Here is an 18771-nt window from a genome sequence, read left to right as displayed (position 1 = left end):
GGAAATAAAAGTAGAATTATATTGGAAGAAACGGTTTCATATCTGTTTTACAACCACTCGATGACGCATTGCTTAATATTTCTAATAGAATTTCAAAGTTCCAATTTCAAAATGATCCAATATTGCTTCAAATTTGAATCAGAATAACAATTCGATATTGAAAATGAAAATTTAGATATCTTTTCTATTATAATATTGGCTTAAGACTGTAGGGAATGAGAAGATTTAAATGCAATTTACATACATATTACGACCATTTTAAAATGCATACTATTTTATATATTTTATTTTAGTTTTGCAATATTCAACACTTTATAACGTGCAAATGGACGAGAGATTGTTTCATTGATTTATTTCAATGTAGATAGATTAATATTTATCAGTTGGACTTAGCATTATAACTTTCAATGTTTCGCTAAAAAAAGTCGATCTAATGTTACGGTTAACAGAAATAATACGTAGTTTGATTGAATATAATAAAGTCAAGAATAAAATTAAATAATTATTAAGTAAAAGTATTAAATTATTAAGTAGTTAAGTTTATAATATATAGTAAAGTATAAGTTAAATAAATTTTCCAATCAAAATAACAAAACCAAACCAATCAAGTTTAGTCGCAACTTTCTTTTTTAGTCTTTGTTACGTCTTTTTTGCACAAATTGCTGATGATATAATCACAAGCGAGGCTGATGAACAATTTTATTAAACCTTAATGAAACATATTATTAAAAATAACAGATTTTTATTCAGAGAAAAGGCAAGGGATTTTTATTTTAAGCAGTTTCTTCTATAGACGTGCTAATATTACTGTTAAGGTGTTTTATTTGCATTTTAAGTCACGTTGGCTGTATAATTATTTTGATATACTTATTATCTTTATAAGATTTTTTCAATTATCTATTACTGCTTCAGGATAATGTCCCTTAAGAAGAAGCAGTTTCAATTCACTCAGTGATCCACACTATTGCATATATTTTAAAGATTGGAATAAAAATAAACGAAATTATTAATAAACTTAGTGAAAGCATGTTTAAGTAAAAAATAATAAAGTGTAGTTCAAACCAGCTCTACTTTTAAAGTCTAATTGTCGTTGAATTGTAAATAAAGAACTCGTAATTTTTCTTTTAAGGCGATAAGTCTTTTTTAATAATTTATATCTATTTTATAAAACGAAATTCCATTGTGGACAAAGTAATCGTTTTCATGGCTCAATAAAAGAAAATTGTTTTTTATCAAAGCTTGTTTCGATCGAGTGCGATTGAAGGATAATAGGGTAGGTACAATACACAATTTGCTTAATCGACAGAGGATTGCAAAGTTGGACTAAATATAATTGGGAAATTGTTCTAGATTTTTGTTTATTCTCACTGATAGACTATTGAAATGAAATGTTAATTATTAGTATTCAAAAACCTTTCAATAGCAACGCTAGAATTTTCCAATCCCCGTAAAGGTGCTTCAAATGGCTTGAGCACCCTTAGATAGGTAGAATAATCTTAGGTAGGTAGGAAGGCCGCGGGTATTGTTCCACCTTTGTCTTTGCGGTTTCCTTTGACAAGGTTGATAAGCGAAATAGTCAGTTTCACTGATCTCCTCTGTGGCTTTGCGGCAATGACTTGCAGCCGAGGAATAGCACTGCTGCCCCGGTAATAATGTCGTCAATCATCTTTTCCTTAGTGCTGGCCACTGTCGCCAGCTCTCAACTTCCATGAGCCTAGCCACTCACCCGGGTGTGATGACCCCGATGCCGTTGTTAGATTAAGGACGTTAGGGATATTTATTTTAAAATAAAATAAAAGCTATGGAATGTAGAAAAAAGTATCTCTCTAATTTGCATATGAATAAGAAACACCTACTAAATAAACTGTTTATTTGTTTAATTTAAGATTTAATATAAGAAATAAACTTAAATATTAAGAAATATTTAATTCAACAATAATTTAAGTGAATAAAATTTCGATACATAATTTCAAATCTTTTGTGGCCACACACATATGTACATACGTATGTGTAATGTCCTTAATGAATAGTTCGGAATAATATTAATTTATTGCCGCTCTTGCCTAAACTTTTTTAAAGATTTAATAGAACATATTCTAAATTCAGTTAGTCATAAACTATTGGCAGATTGAAGCACTAAATTTCTTCTCATGTAATCTCGCTGGACATGTATTATAAAAATTTATTCCTTTCAAATTTTTATAAAATTTCTATAGCAAGAAGGTATTTTATGTATTTTATCACTGCTCCGTCAACAAAACTAACATAAAATGTAATGTTTCACAATATCATCTTACATATTTCAAAATGATACGATATTGTTTCTAAAACCTTATACTATTTCAATATTGGAAATGCAAATTCAACAATCTTTTATATAAGGTATTACAATGTCTTGAAAGCTGTACAAAATACGATGTTCACAAAAATATAAAATCAGTCTATACTAGAGACTTCAATTTGAAATTATTATACATGTTAAATGTTTAATATCTCAAATTCATATAAAAATTGTTCTTGTGTTTACTGTTATAAATATAAACATCATTTACAAGAACATATCAAGAGCTTATTAACTATAGAAGAATTAGCTGAAAAAATGTAAGCTTGACTTTAAACAAAAAAATAATAATATCTTAATGAGAAATAAAAATAAAACTATATTCGAAAGGGTTTAAAATATTCCTTGATTATGTTACAGAAAAATCCTTTTACCAAGCAGCCATCTGTTATATGAGTTTATCTGAAATGTAATAAGAATATTGTATGTATAATTTAGTGGCAGTGGACTTTGAAATAAAAACAGTCAAAGGCTATATTTTAAAATAAGGTGGTGGATGCTAAACACTTAACCTGTTTATTAGTTGTGATTTGTGTCAATTTCGTGATATGTACAAGTTCAAAGGATTAAGCATTAATGTATTTATTGTGATAAACAAAATTTTATTAGCAGTTAAAACATTTATAATGATTAAAGTCATTTTCATAGCTATTTTCTTTTTATAGAGTTTAAAATGGAAAATTGTATTGTGTCATTTCTCCTATGTTAATGGAACGAATTATTTTTGAAGTAAGCAGAATGACAGTTATATTAACATACTATAAATAAATTTAAGAATTTCCATTAAAATATGCATTATGTTTGTACGATTTTTGATTAAATAAAGTCAGGAATGACATCATGAAGGTAGTTGAAGATTATTAACAAGTTTCCAGAAATGTTTTGTAGGTAGGTCATGGTATTAATTCTAATAATACACGTATTTCGCATGGAAATTCAGTGACTGCAAGGATACTTCAGTTAATTAGCACCGAGCCTCTGACGGAATGGAGTGAAAGTTTGGTCTGGAATCGCATCAGTATGTCAATCTGTGTCTACAAAGTGCAATTTTCATAATTGCTGTTAAAATTAATAATAGAAAACAATCATTAACAATTTTTATTTTACCAGTTCCAAAAATCCGTATACTTAGTTAAAATTTGCTCTCGGGTAAAAGTATTAAATAGAATATACATAAAAGCTTATATATCTTGACTTAAGATATTTGTGTGAAAATTATTTTAAGGATTGGTTCCTTATATAATTTCGTTGACGTTTTTAACCGTGCAACTATACTAAATAACTATTGTCTTATCTTTTATATATCTTTGTATATATTCATAAATATTTATGATATTTCACCAATTTATCTAGGACTTCAATAATGAAAAATACGAAAAAAAAAAAAATAGTTTAATCAACAGGAAATATTAAAAAATTTCTTATTCCTTACTACATGAAAAACCATATTTTCTGTTAAGTCGAATATTTACGATATTATCGAGAAAATATTTTATGTTTCATTCTCAGAGCGTTTTACTTGATTCTACTTAAAATAAGACGATATAACACTGGATTTTTCAACTTCTGAATTTCCGCTTTAACTTCGAAGTGGCGATAAAACATTTTCGTTTAAGTATTATAAAAGCGATACAATATGGAAGTATAAGCTAAATCCTGAGAAACTATTATTTACGGAAGAGCAAACTCTTTTTTTATTTTTTTCTATGTATTTCAAATTAAGTTATTAGTGAATAAAATTTTATAAAGTTTTAATCTACGTTATAGGTGTCATAGATTATTGACCCGTATCATTTACATTTCATAGAATTCAAAGATTGATTGATTGACGATTTCAGTTTAATTTTTAAAAACTGATAAACGTAATATAAATAAACTTAAAAAAATACATTTAGATAATATACTATAATAGTAAGAGTAATTTTTGAGAAAATTCTGAAAGGGTTTGAAAAAAAATAATAATTTGCAACTAAAAGTTTACAAATGCTTTATTGACTTTGTTGTTACGCCATGACTCTTAATTGGCTCGGAGTCATATGTCCAATAAGATAAAATTTCCAAGCAAAGTAAGTACTCAATATTTTAGAGAATAGAAATTAAATGAGGTCCTAAAAATATTTATCCGCTTTTCATAATAAGCAGAAATTAGAAACCTCTTCGTTTATGTTCGAAACATTTGTAGCAAAGTGTGATTTAAGTTTAAACCTACTATTACATTAAGTTTTACTAAGAAACGGTTCATAAATCATGGTGGTACTAAATTTAATGTCTAAAACGACTTTCACTTAAACTTGATATTTAAGTTGGGTTGAACAACTATTCATAATAATGTAAAATTTGAAGTATATATGATTTATATGCTACGTGCTGTTTATAAAAGGTTATATTATAACATACAATAGTTAAAATCCAAACAGAAAGTAAACAATATTTCCATTAGATTTAAAATAGAATTTGCAGTGCATCGGATCATCTTGAAAAAAACCTTATCTACAGATCTTTCTCGTTTATTAATCTGTATTCACAAAAACACAAATAGGAATGAATGCTATTTTATGATACAATAGTTCCTTAGCACATAAAATATTCTGTAAAGTAATTTTGTGCAGCCTCTACGGTTACACGGAGTTGTGTAAATTATAGTAGCAAAAGGAATCCTTATCTCATTTTGGCATATCTGTAGTCAACAAATTTAATAGATAATTTGTATTTGGGATGGCTAGACCACAATATTTATGTGGCGTCATTGTATTCGACAAATAAATTTTTGGCCAATTATTGTTTTCTTTTATTTCTTTTATATTGTTAGTTTTTGTGGTAGCCACATTTCTAGAACTACATCTTGAAAGGTAATTTATTTAAGTCATTGCAATAATCAGTTAGCTATTAACTAAATTTTTTACCTATAACATCAAAATACGCCATTCCTAAGATATAAAAATTTGCTGTTTTGAAAGATAAAAAGTTAAATTTACTACCAATTTCTATAAAAGCTTCATTAAAAATAAAAATAAAAATGTTTTTACAATTAGTGTCATATGAAACATGAATGATTTTATAAAATAAAACAAACTGTTTTTTTTTCAGGTTTTTGAGAATATAAAGAAATAGAAGTTAAAATTTAAAAAAGGAAAAAATCTAAAAACAATGATAACTTCAGGGAGACAAGAGACATCCTTATTGTAAAACTTGTAATAATCTTTTGGCCACATTTTAAGTCTTTTTATATTAAGGCTTGGATCGGTTACTTTTACTATTTCGAGGAGCAGAATCCTCTTTTTCCATGAGCTCCTCATCAATCAAAACATCGAAATCACCTAAAGCTTCTGGGGTTGGAATTTTATTCCACCTGGCGTCGGGAATTCCTCCCGGGGGTACCACGACGGATACAATGTTATCTATCAATTTGTATTTCAATATTCTATCGCTATGAGTTGTTGATTGTAGGGAGGGTGATGCATTTACCTCTACTAGCCAGGGCTTGAGTGCATTATCTATGATAATGTCATAACCGTAACACTCAAAGCAATGACGATCATTCGCCATTACTGGTGCAACCGCTTTCAGTGAATGGACTATTAGCCACTGCATATCAGCGAACAGTTTATCGGTGACTGAACGTCCTCGAGTGCCTTCTAAATAAAGACGGAAATTTTGAATACTCATTTTACCACCATGCAAACTATTGTAGTCACCTCCGTGTTTTTGGACACTTACATTTGTCAAGTGAACGTACATATTGTCCAACTCCGTTACACTAGTGTCATACTTCACCGTACAGAATCTGCAAAATCCATGTTGGAATAAATATGCTTTTAAAGGTCTAAACGAAGTTATTAAGACATATAATCTGAGATCAAACTTCTTCCCACCGATCAACAAAGGGTTGTCAATATAGCGTGATATTACATAACTTTCTTTACTACCCAGTTGAGGGTGTAAGGGTGTTTTCGCTTCTCGAGACCATTTCTTTAACTTGGAAAGTTTATTTATTAGGAAAATCCCAGCTCCTTGAGATTTTCCGCATGGTTTCATGATCCAAGTGCTTTGCGGGGATTTGCGATATTCTTCAACAAACATATTGTAATCGGCCGGCAGCACGTAAGTGACGGGGATAAAATCCAAGTGTATATAGCGTGTTACAGTTTGCCCATTCGCTAACGTCACTTCCTTTTTCTCCGCTAACGGATTACCTTCTCGTTCGAGTTCCTTACGGTACCTTTTTATGTTTTTTACCAGTAAGTCCTTACGAGATAGCTCGTAGTGATTGGGAAAGTGATTTATAATTTGGTTATCGTTCATTCTATACCCACTTTCAATACTGAAAATATTGCGACAGTTTTGTGTGAATGACCAGTAAAAATTCCACTCCTCCTCCGATCCCACTTGAATCCAACCTCTACGTTCAAAGTTTGTTATTATTACAGATTTTTCTAAATCCGTACAATATGTAACACGGCCTTTATCCATTTTATTTATAGATATCCCAAAAGAAAATAACTAAAAATAAAACTACAAAATATAAAGAAAAATAAAATAAAAATGTTGGTAGTTTCAGTGTCAAAAAGAGTATATGTCAAATTTTAGTTTAGTTGAAAAAAGTTTTAATGCAAAATAATATTGATAGTTGTAGAGTCTGTACGGAGTGAAAACCATAAATGCTAAGTAATGATATTGTTTATAAATATGGCAATCCGATTCAGACAATTAATAATAATATTTTCTTATACCACGTATAAGCATTTCGATACTTAATATTTTTGAATATCCTTAATATTTGATCTTCTTGAGCTTATTTCGAACATTGATAATAACGAAATATAAAAGTTATTTTAATTTTAAAATATTTACTTTTGTTTCCATTTCGGACAAAAAGCATTTTTTTTCCCTAAATAATACATTTTATTAATACGCAACATTGTAATTCTTATTTGTACATTTAATTTTTCATATTATGTATCAAGATGTTTGTACCTACTATTAAACTATTATATAAAGACGAAGCAATGCTACCAACATAACAAAGATAGGTATTAATGCCGCAGTGACCTCAAATCATATGACCGGTGTCTTTCGTTACAGACTATTTCTACTTCATGTTTAAAAACTACTAAACTGACTAGTTATAACATTGTATACAAAAAGTGATGAGAAATTTTATTACAATAATCTTCATAAAACTTGTGTTTGACATCTCAAAACATTTCAAATTATTTTTACTTTCTTTAATACTCAAACATGTCTACTCAATAGCTTTTGAGGATCTGACGAGTTTAACGGAACAGTTTCAGGTTAAGATTGTTTATGGCAAAACATCGGTTCAATAAATATAGATGTATGGATTTTTTTTATCCATGTTTTTAAAGATATATATGTATGTTTATATATAATAATCGTGAGGTTGTAGTAACAACCGTTTTTTTTAAATAGGGGAATAATTACAAGTAAAACTTATTAATTATTTTCCTGAGCTGCATATTGCAATTTATAAAAACTTAGTTTTCATATAAAATATCAACAGATGTGGGTGGGCACGTAATCGGTTGTACAGCCCCTACTTCGTTCTTTGTTGTTTGATCGATACTTCATTGGAAATGACACAGCTCAGACGATAATAGAGAGCACAGAAGTCAAATACTGTATTGCTGTGAGTTTTAACTAATAATGAACCAAGATTCAAAGAAAACCGCAGTGACACTTTACGGACGTGTAAATATTCCGCAAGAAAAATGTAGAGTTAATTTTTGTACCGATATGGAAAAGTCGGTATTAATGAGTAATTTTGAACGTCGTGGGTGGCATCAGGTCAGTCAAGATGACGAGTGGAATTTTTATTGGGCGTCGACACAAACTTGTAGAAATTTATTTAGCGTAGAAAGCGGTTATCGAATGAACGATAATCAGATGATTAATCATTTTCCTAATCATTACGAGTTGTCAAGAAAAGACTTACTCGTAAAAAACATCAAAAGATACAGAAAAGATTTGGAACGTGAAGGGAGTCCCTTAGCGGAAAAGGCTGAAGTTGTTTTACATGGAGGACAAGTTGTAACTCGATACGTTCATCTCGATTTCATCCCAGTAACATTCGTTCTCCCAGCGGATTACAACATGTTTGTCGAGGAATATCGAAAGTCGCCACAGAGTACATGGATTATGAAACCGTGTGGAAAATCACAAGGGACGGGTATATTTCTAATAAACAAATTATCTAAATTGAAAAAATGGTCTCGAGAGGCTAAGGCGCCATTCCATCCACAATTAAGTAAAGAAAGTTATGTAATTTCCCGCTACATTGATAACCCTTTATTAATAGGTGGAAAAAAATTCGATTTAAGATTATATGTTTTGGTGACATCCTTTAGACCATTAAAAGCTTATCTTTTTCAACTTGGATTTTGTAGATTTTGCACAGTTAAATACGATACCAGTGTAACCGAATTAGATAATATGTATGTTCACTTGACAAACGTTAGTGTACAAAAACATGGTGGTGATTATAATAGCATACATGGCGGGAAAATGAGTGTTCAGAATCTTCGACTATTCTTGGAAGGCACTAGAGGCAGGGCTGTTACAGAAACTTTATTTGCCTCTATACAATGGCTTATAGTACATTCACTGAAAGCTGTGTCATCGGTAATGGCAAATGATAGACATTGCTATGAATGCTATGGCTACGACATCATAATAGACAACCAGTTGAAGCCCTGGTTAGTTGAAGTCAATGCTTCGCCCTCACTAACGTCTACAACTGTTAATGACCGTATTATGAAATATAAATTAATAGACAATATGTTATCAGTTGTTTTGCCCCCAGATGGAATACCTGATGTGAGATGGAACAAGGTTCCAAATTCTGAGTCTCTCGGCAATTTCGATTTATTAATTGACGAGGAATTTATTGACAAAGACGATGCTACAAATATAGGAGGAAGATCAGTAAAACATAGTAAGAAATAATTTTTAAATTATATTTTGTACGTTCAAATGATATCAGTATTAATAAAATAATAATAAATATAATAATTTCTATAATAAAACAAAAAAAAAAAAACACTTTTTGCGCACACTTTCCACGTAACATATGTAAGATTTAATTTATATTCTGTAATTATGAAATATGTATCGTAGATATGAATTTTAAATGAAAGCGGAAAATAATATTCCATTACTTTGTTTACAAAAAATATTTGATTTAATCTCAAAGCAAAATGGGATACAATAAACGGAATCGAGAGGCCGCGCAATTGTGTCAAAAGCTATCTGTATTGTGATAGGGGTCCAAAGGGATAAATCAACGGTGGAATTTTTTTCTTGTTCGGTTCTTTTTATGCCCAAAAATTTATTTACCTTTAAGTAATAAAAAACTTTTTTATTGTTATCTAGTTACAAAAAAATAAAATAAATACACAAAAAAAGAATGTTAATGCTCACTAGAGAAAATGAAAACAATGTATATGTTATATAAAAAAGAGGCGATATGTAATAGTTTCTACATTTATAAATATGTTTTACTAATGTAACGGCAGTAATTAAAAAAAAGATCCTTACGGTAATAAATTTTCTGATGTTAGTTAACGAACAACGCTCAACAGAAATGATTCTATAGAGTAATTTAGAGTATTCTATACTGATGATGATAATGGACTTTTTAAAAAAGGCCTATACTGATTGTTTTCTTAAATAACAGATCTTTTGCTCTATTTTTTAGCGTAACAACTGCCTTTAAAATTCCCAGAGTTAATAATTTGGAACTCTAAATTGTTAACTCTGAGAATTCTAACTATTTTGCAGCGATTTAATATAAAAACAGTGAAAAATTACATAGTTGATGAAATAGTACTTTAGATATTAATAAATAAATTAAAAAATATGGGTTAAATAGAATCAGTTGACATGTGCGCCGGTTACCGTTGGCTCCGAAATAGAAAAGGAACTATACTAAAAAATAGAAAAATAAAAAAAATACATATTAAATTCATTCGTAAAATAAATAAAGAGAATGTAATCACAGTTTGCAGTTCAACATAAAAGATTGTAATGTCTATGTTATCATAAAATATATAACTTCCGTTTTTCTGCGCCTTTACTTGTATACTTATAACCTAACGTCTATTTCATTAGTTACAGCCAAAGTAATCTGTCATTTAAAACCTTTGTTTTAAAGTAAGCATTATGAAATTTAAACAGTTATTCTACGCTTATTTATATCTGTTGGGGCGATAGCTATATGTGCTTACAATAACATCTGCTTAGTATATGTTACAAAAGCCTTCAACTGCTTACTGCAACATCAACGTTATTATTATGTTTTTGGTAGATTGTTAAATATAATCTTTTATTATTGTATTTTAATATGACTCTCATCTTTTAAACGACATTTAAAAACATAACTTTTTTTTTATTGCTGATAATATTTTTGTAAATATTTGTATTTATCTGATACGCTTTCCCATTTTACGTTATTTATATACCAAAAATCAATATTCTCTATAAGATTCCAGTTGAAAATCTATTAAGCATTTTATATTAATAAGATAATATTAGTGCAATAGAATATGATAGGTTGGTTATAATATCAATATTCGGAGGTGCCAACCTGTATACCTAGTTTAGAACTAGAATAGTGCTTAAAGACATTCTTATCTGATGATAAATGATCAAATTTTTATTCAAAATACTATATTTAAGTAGGCAGCATTAAAACTAAAACGATCTAGATTGATATGGAGAGGTAAACGGTTATATCACTTTAACAAAATAGAGAAGAGGCATTCGGTATTGATGGATTACTTGAAAATATTATATATATTTTTGTTTATGTAAAATGTTATTAGACATTCAATTTACTCAAACGTACGAAACATATCTCGCAAATCTATTTTAGGGCATCTATTTTCTAATTGAGAGAAATAAAAATAAAACAATATTTCTGGCTGTTATTGTTACCGACTACAGAACATTGCTACATGACATTAAACCATTTCTAAGATAAATTTTCTATATATAAACCCTGAGACCAATGTACTTGTATGTTGGGAAGACAAATAGGTACCATAAATTTGAAATTTATCACGTATAAATAACAAAATGCTTTGATTAATTACAAAATATAAAAATTATTTTACCTCTACTTTTATAACTTCATTTGGATAGACAATAATATTTAATTATTATATGGATGTTTATTATAAGACATACTATAAAATTTCTACTAATACATTAATACACAACGAGAGATTACGAGAATAACTTCAAATTTTGGATTCCATGACGATAATAATGATAGTAATATTATTTGTGTATATTATAAATGCTCTCCCTACGTAAAAGGAGAAAAAGTATTTGGGGAGAGCGTCACTTAACATAATAGGGAGCAGCAGATCGTGAAATTAAATGTTTTATTCCGGCCTATCGTCGATGTATCTCAGTTTTATACAGTTTTAATAATTTTGTGAGAATTATATTTCAAATAATAATATAATCGAAATTTCTATTTAATATCAAATACCAAATAAAACTGGTATTACGAAAATATTTCACTGCACAGAATATATTTTGAATAACAACTTATACGACGTTAATTTTCTATTCGGAGTTCAAAATCCAATATTATTTGTCTTTATTGGTCAACGACAAATTTACATATCTCAATAAGGACCACAAATGCTTGAAATCCATTAAAACCTCTTTGAAGTTCAATGTTCAGACGATACAATAGTAGAGGGGTTCTCCTACGTTCGTAGACATAGTATGAAAATAACTTATACTATATTTAAAATCAAGATCAAAGTCACACATTCTATATTAAGATAATTTCGAATTATATTATTTTTTTTATATATAAATAAAAACATAACAATCGGTAAACATATACAGTGACAAGAAATTTTAAAGATAAATACTTCATAAATGTTTTAAAAAAGATCGCTATTGAACATGTCGGTGTATTTGATCTCCATTTCATTCACTATAAACGGGCTTTATGTGATCTGTTACAGAGCACAGCGTGATTGAAATATGAATATACAACTTGACATTTTGATATCTTCTGTTTGACGATACAATACACACTTAAGAAACTCATAGAAGCACGATAAACTAAATTTTACTATAACAAATGAACAAATCTTTTCAAAAACATTAAACGCATTATATCCGTAATATCTTTTTAATGTTAAATAATAGGATGTAACGAAATTTAAGAAAAAGAACAATGAAGACGACACTTAAAAATTTCATTCAATTGTGGATTTTTTTTAACCTAGATCTGGTATATAAAAATATTTATTTTTATTGTTACTTAATATAAGTATTTTCAATGTTTTATAACAATTTAAACGAATAAATATACCCTATACTAAAGTATAAAAACCCTTTTCTTTTGTTGCCATAAAAACTTAATTTCTTTGAGTATTAAAATTGTTGTCATAGCCATCTAGATCACTTTAATCATTTTATTATAATTGTATTTTATGTAATAATTCATGCAAAAAGCGTTTTGAGCTATGAGAAAGAAGTTAGAACTTGAAGAGAAACCTATTTGCAATGTTGTTTCAGTATATAGAGAAAGAGGGTAAATACGTAATAGTTATTAATTAAACAAATTATTAAAAGCAAAAAATATTATTTATTTTTGCTACTAAGATCTTATCGATCTAAAACTCATTATATTAAAAAACATAATTAAAAGATAAATTCCGGAGGACTAACATTTACATTTCACAGAAATTACTTGCAACGCTTAGAGCAATTCGAGAAAGCAATTTTGGCCTACAACGAAGCACTGCGATGGAATGTATGTGTCAAAAACATAAAATATATAATTAAAGAAAACACAAATATATGAGAATTTATTAAAATTATTATTATTTTTAAATAATCAACAGAAAACAGACGTGCGTTCTCTGCTGGGTAGGAGTTTGGCTCGCGCTAAAGCAACTTATTACACTGGTGCTTTAAGAGATGCCGCTCGAGCAGCTGGTAACTTTGATTATTACATAAGAATCACTAAAATTCACATTGAACTATGTCTTGATCAAAATACATAAATCAGGCTGCGAGGAGGAGTAACTTAAACATTATAATTTTATGAAGATAGATTCCCCATTTTCATCGCTGTTACTATTTTATCTATTTTCCTTCAATTCAGAGAACGATTTACAGAATTGGAGCCAGAAAATCTTACGGCTTTACAGATAAAAGCTCAAACGGAATATGAAAAGTGTGCTTTTGAACGATCGCTTCTGCTTTCATATGGAGGACAACGACTCCGTAAACTGCCACCAAATTTTGAGGACTGCGCTAGATGTGCAGAAGAAACGGTATAAAATATATCTGTCCGATCTATTTATCTGAACTTAAATGTGTTAAAATTTAAAATAAACTACTAAATTCATTATTTTGTATATGACATATTTATACGTATATAAAGGTATTTATTCACCAAATAAGGGTTTTGTAGATCATAATACAGGAAACGGTGTAATATCTACGAATTATTAAACAGTTGTGGGACATTAGATTTTTTTCTTTTTCAACTAAATCATTTGTTTTATACCATAATAATTAAAATAACGAAATATATTTAAAAAAAACACTCAACATCCATTTCTACTGATATTTCATATCGATAACAAAAATATAAATAAATAAATAAATAAATGTTATTTCTTAATTACTTGAAGCGTGAATGAAAAAAAAAATATAAATAAATTTCAGTTATTTTTTTAATAGATATTTATCATATTAATATTTATATGGCAAAAAATGAAGTGAACGCACTAATAAATAATTCTGAAATATACAAGCAAAATTATTTAATGCTCAAAATAAGACACAATTAATGTATATAATATATGTAAATCTTAATTGTATGTATCTACTTATATTGCATCTATTTTGTTACATGAAAAGTATCCAAACATTTTCATTATCAAACCTTTAAAAGTATTGTCTCCTTAACTAATAATATTCCTGTCAAATGTATTATCATTAGTTATATTTCATCATAAAATAACTATTTTTCTGTTTATCTTTGTAATTTAAAATTGAAGTATAAATTAATATTTATGTCCTAGACGTATGTAACATTATCTTATTATTATGTAAGTTACGTATCACAGATACGAGAATGCACCGGTCTGAGTTCTTCTAAAATTATGTTAGCTGCTGCAAAATTATCTCCGCCAATCAATTTGCTCCAAGATTCACAAAATGGTATAACAAGAACTACAATCCGAAAAAGTCGGATGCAATCAAAGTCGACTCCACAGGTAAAGCTAATGATTCGGTTATATCTTCTCATAATTAAAAATAATAATAAAAATACATGCATAAAATACAGGAAGTATAAAATATAATTAATTCTCAATTACATTTATATAGTGAACTGTTTAATCGTGTAGTTAGTATATTAAATATTATCATAATATCAATAAAACCTGTTATTTTCCTTTTAACATTATTAGAATCTAGTTTCTACTCAAGAATTATCCATAAAATGTCGTTAAATAAGTTGAGTGGTGTGATAAAATTAAATTAAGCTGAATCCCTTGCGGATCGGTTATTTTCTTTGTCTAACGTTTAAAGTAAATACAGTTAGGCGTAGATTCTTATTACGAGTTATTATTATTAGTACTAAAATTATATTATATAATAATAATTTTCGATTTGTTAATGATTTTTCTTTTCAAAGGTTCAAGAAATATCTCGAGTGGAGAGGAAAAGAAATGAAAACATCAGTCGTCTAATGGCATCCAAATATTTGGAACAAATGGCTCACGACAAATATTTCTTAACAGCGCTATATAAGGATGAAAGAATTATTTCCGCCAACAAGAAAGGATCTAAAGAATTGAGAGAACTAGCTAGAAGTGCGCTTGCTGACATTGAAAAACGACAAGTAAACCAAAATAAAAATTGTTACCGCACTAGTTTACCATTTACATACATGTTATGTAAGCAATATTTTTTTAATACAGGAAGTCCTTAGGGAACGTAGACCACTATATGCAGCACGAGCTCCAGAATCAGAGGCTCGGGCAAGATTATCGAAAGCTCGAAAACAGAGAATCTTTAATGCTCAACGCCAGCATATAACAGATGCTCGCCGTTTAATAAATACAACACAAGAAATGTACGAAAAACATGATACTTTAAAATGTCTGGAAGCTGCTGAATTTGGAATGGAACAGATAGCAAGAATACCAGCAAGGTTACTACCCGGGAAAGAGAAGCTTTTACAGGAATTACATGAAATCGTTGCGGAAGCTTTTCTGGACCAGGTTGTTTATGATTTAACTCAATAAAACAAAAAAATGTTTTCTTTTTAACACAAATTGTCATGATATGAAGACGTTTATTGTTGTTCTGTTGTCACAGAAACGTATTAAGAAAGAAATGAGTGAAGGAGATCGTGAGAAAAGAGCTTTTATACTCTTAGGAATACCGATATCTAGAGAACCGAGTAGAGATTCAATCCTACGTACTCGTCCACCAGCACCTTGTCGGGATGCTAAGTAAGCGAAAAACATTTACCTAACTTTAACGTAGAATGTAAATTCAGTCTTTGGTAATTTTTTTGATTGTATAATTGTATTTTATACATTAATACTTTTGTTACAACAAAAGGTTCTTGCTTATTCTATGTGCTAAATTTATGCTATAAAAAATTCTATATCAAAATCATCTAAACTAGACGAAGACTACGCACTCTAGAACGCTGTTTGACTCTAAGTAGTCATGCTTCTGAAAGATGTTACGTCCTGCATGAGTTAGCTCGTCTTCAAATTGACATTAAACAAGCGCATAAAGCCCGATTTTATGCTTCTAAGTGCCAATCAGGTAAAAATATTTGAATAAAATATTATGTACATAGAAAATCAAAACAATGGTATCTAAACATACAAAATGTATTAAATTTACTTTAAACAGAATCCAGATCTGCAAACCAACGACTGTGGCTGCTCAATGCTACATTCCTATTGGCACGTTGTCATATCTTACAGAACAATCGCCCTGAGAGTCGTGCCACATTATTAGAAGGGGCAGGACTTGCAAAAGCTTTTGGATATCCAGATGTTGCCTCCTTCTTCGATACGGTATTTTTTGGCTTTCAATTCTCTTAATATGATTTATTTGTTATAAGTAACAATTAAAAAATTTAATATATTTTACAACTATTAAACAATGTTATCGTTTTGTATGTGAACTGTTCGTTATGAAGATGTAAATTATATAGGGTAGCAACCAGAGGTTCCAGGAAAACTAAAATTACATTTTAAAACTTATAACCTATACCTAAGACTACATGCTTGCCTCGATGTTAGGATAGCAATCCCATTCCATTGTTGTGTAGTATCAGGAATCTTCTGGTTCACACGGCTTGATGTTCGTTCCGCGGAGTCAGCGGCGTCACTCGTAATATAATATTTTACCCATACAACGATGTTGCCCCGTCGATGGTAATTTATTTTTTAATATGTTGCGCGTACGTAACATGTAACAAAATACTGTTATTGTTCTTACTTCAACCATTTAAATGCCATTTAAAAAAAAAACAAGATATCTGATTATAATTTACAACAACTTTATTTATTATTACGTTAAAAACATTATTATAAATGCTTTAAAACACAAGAGTAGCATGTGCAAAACTAAATTAGCTTTTAATAATATAAAAAGTATCGCCTGCTGTAATAATTTTAAACATTTTATTCAAACGATTTTTCTTAAGTGTGTAGATGTATCTCTTGAGGGTGAAATTGGTTCAAATGATTCAATATTGGAAAAGCGTGAAAAAGCTGTGGTCAACTTAATGCAAGACGAAGACATGCGACAGGCAGCTCAACATTTATTCCGAAGAATGTCTGCCATACCTGCATCGAGGTATTTTAATCCTATTAGTGTCTTATATAAATACATATCTCTCCTCTCATAGATTTAATATGAATTATTAAGAAGTAACGCGGAAAAAATTGTTTATTGGTGCCAAACATTTCGGATTTTAAAAAAATTTACTCAACTACTCTTATGAAAGACCAAATCGAAAATTGAATCAAAAAATTACTCATTTTAATAAACAATGATATCGCATTAATTAACACAAAGGCCCAAGATTCAATGCGAGTGAAGGGATGTTATAACTTTATTTATGTTTGGACTGATTGAAATTTATTGCAAGCACAGCTGAATGCACAATCTTTATATATATATATATATATATATATATATATACAGAGAGAGTCATAAAAATGTGTGTGTATAGAATTCCGAGGGATGTTTTAATTTTAGACAATTTTAAGCTACATTAGAAATACCTAATATTTTTTTTGAATTTTAGTAATTTTTTTTATTTGTGAAAAAAAAAAAATGTAGGACATTATAACTTTCTAACTTTGTTCTTCTATTGGTAACAAACGATATAAATGGCTCTTTTTACCTTATTCAAAGCGTAACTACATTGTATGTCTTTGTGTACAGACGATTTTCCATAATGCCGGGTGCTCGTGCTGATGACGCGGCTCCGGCAGGAAATCGCCGGGCTTCTATTATGCCGCGAACACAACTTCCCGCAAGGCTAGTGCGTACCAGTCAACATCCACTCGGCTTTCAGGATTTTGATTTATAAAATTCGTAAATGTTTTAAAATATGATATGAAAATGTTTAACGTTGATAAAAATTCTAGAACGTTAAATTTTAATTTACATGAAATTAAATGTGTTTGATGTTAAATAAATGTTTTTAAAGATTTTTATATGTGGTTGTTGTTGTTCACAAAAAATAATTTATGATAAACACTTCTAACGCAATTGACTTGAGAGAGTTTTTTTAGAAGATTTTATATATAAAATATTAACTCAATGAAATTTATGGACATTGAGGCTGAAATTTAAAATATTTTATCCACTTAAGCATTTTATGATTAATAGGTCATTTCTTTAAAATTAATAATTCTATTAAATGAATAAATTTTTGGTATACATAAAATTTTTCTAGTAAATATACTTCAAAAATATTTTTTACGAAAACACGTACATGTATGTAGTAATTTATACAAAAATAAATATTATATCATTTAAAAATTACATGCATTTTAAATTTTACAATGTTTATTTCACTAGTTCACAAGGCTGTATTTATCTTCGCACGCACTTAAACATTTATGCTTTGTAGATTTTAATAATAATTTATAGTTCCTCAATAACATCACTGCAGATTATAAATATCATAGCCAATAAAGTAAGTTAAAAATTGAGACGTTGAGCTTCTAGTACATTGTTTGAAATAAAACACAAGCTGAAATGTTAATCAATGCCATGTAATTTCAAATAATTACATACTTTGAAAACTAAGTTTAAATTATTTAGAGACTATTTAGTTAAAATATGTTATTAATTTTTAACTTTATTTTAGTAAAGGAAAA

The 18771-nt window shown here is 28.8% G+C and overlaps 3 protein-coding genes across 3 annotated transcripts; 2 read left to right on the top strand and 1 right to left on the bottom strand.

Moving 5' to 3' along the window:
* Positions 1-5319: 5319 nt before the first annotated feature.
* Positions 5320-6908, bottom strand: LOC116774407 (polyglutamylase complex subunit TTLL1-like). Its single transcript, XM_032667137.2, has one exon. The coding sequence runs from the start codon at positions 6809-6811 to the stop codon at positions 5570-5572; it is 1242 nt and encodes a 413-aa protein (XP_032523028.2). The 5' UTR covers positions 6812-6908; the 3' UTR covers positions 5320-5569.
* Positions 6909-8005: 1097 nt separating this feature from the next.
* LOC116775618 (polyglutamylase complex subunit TTLL1-like) lies at positions 8006-9304 on the top strand. The gene has a single exon (XM_032668542.2). It carries the CDS (start codon positions 8006-8008, stop codon positions 9302-9304), a length of 1299 nt encoding a protein of 432 aa, XP_032524433.1.
* A 3482-nt stretch (positions 9305-12786) lies between these two features.
* Positions 12787-18505, top strand: LOC116774538 (uncharacterized). The gene is made up of 12 exons (XM_032667284.2): positions 12787-12920; positions 13073-13142; positions 13234-13327; positions 13511-13668; positions 14470-14619; positions 15042-15248; positions 15328-15630; positions 15728-15864; positions 16044-16189; positions 16280-16446; positions 17082-17233; positions 17828-18505. Exons 1-12 carry the CDS (start codon positions 12853-12855, stop codon positions 17973-17975), a joined length of 1800 nt encoding a protein of 599 aa, XP_032523175.2. The 5' UTR covers positions 12787-12852; the 3' UTR covers positions 17976-18505.
* The last annotated feature ends 266 nt before the right edge of the window (positions 18506-18771 follow it).

This window comes from Danaus plexippus, chromosome 8 (genome assembly GCF_018135715.1).
Source record: "Danaus plexippus chromosome 8, MEX_DaPlex, whole genome shotgun sequence".
Classification (NCBI taxonomy): Eukaryota; Metazoa; Arthropoda; class Insecta; order Lepidoptera; family Nymphalidae; genus Danaus; species Danaus plexippus.
This window is presented reverse-complemented; position numbering and strand designations above follow the sequence as displayed.

What these genes read in the sequence shown, in the direction of transcription:
- LOC116775618 (XM_032668542.2), top strand. Translation starts at nt 8,006, where the DNA reads ATGAACCAAGATTCAAAGAAAACCGCAGTGACACTTTACGGACGTGTA.
- LOC116774407 (XM_032667137.2), bottom strand. Translation starts at nt 6,811, where the DNA reads ATGGATAAAGGCCGTGTTACATATTGTACGGATTTAGAAAAATCTGTA.
- LOC116774538 (XM_032667284.2), top strand. Translation starts at nt 12,853, where the DNA reads ATGAGAAAGAAGTTAGAACTTGAAGAGAAACCTATTTGCAATGTTGTT. An exon ending in GCACCTTGTCGGGATGCTAA is followed by an intron (nt 15,865 to 16,043) that starts GTAAGCGAAAAA and finishes CATCTAAACTAG; the next exon opens with ACGAAGACTACGCACTCTAG. An exon ending in TGCTTCTAAGTGCCAATCAG is followed by an intron (nt 16,190 to 16,279) that starts GTAAAAATATTT and finishes TACTTTAAACAG; the next exon opens with AATCCAGATCTGCAAACCAA.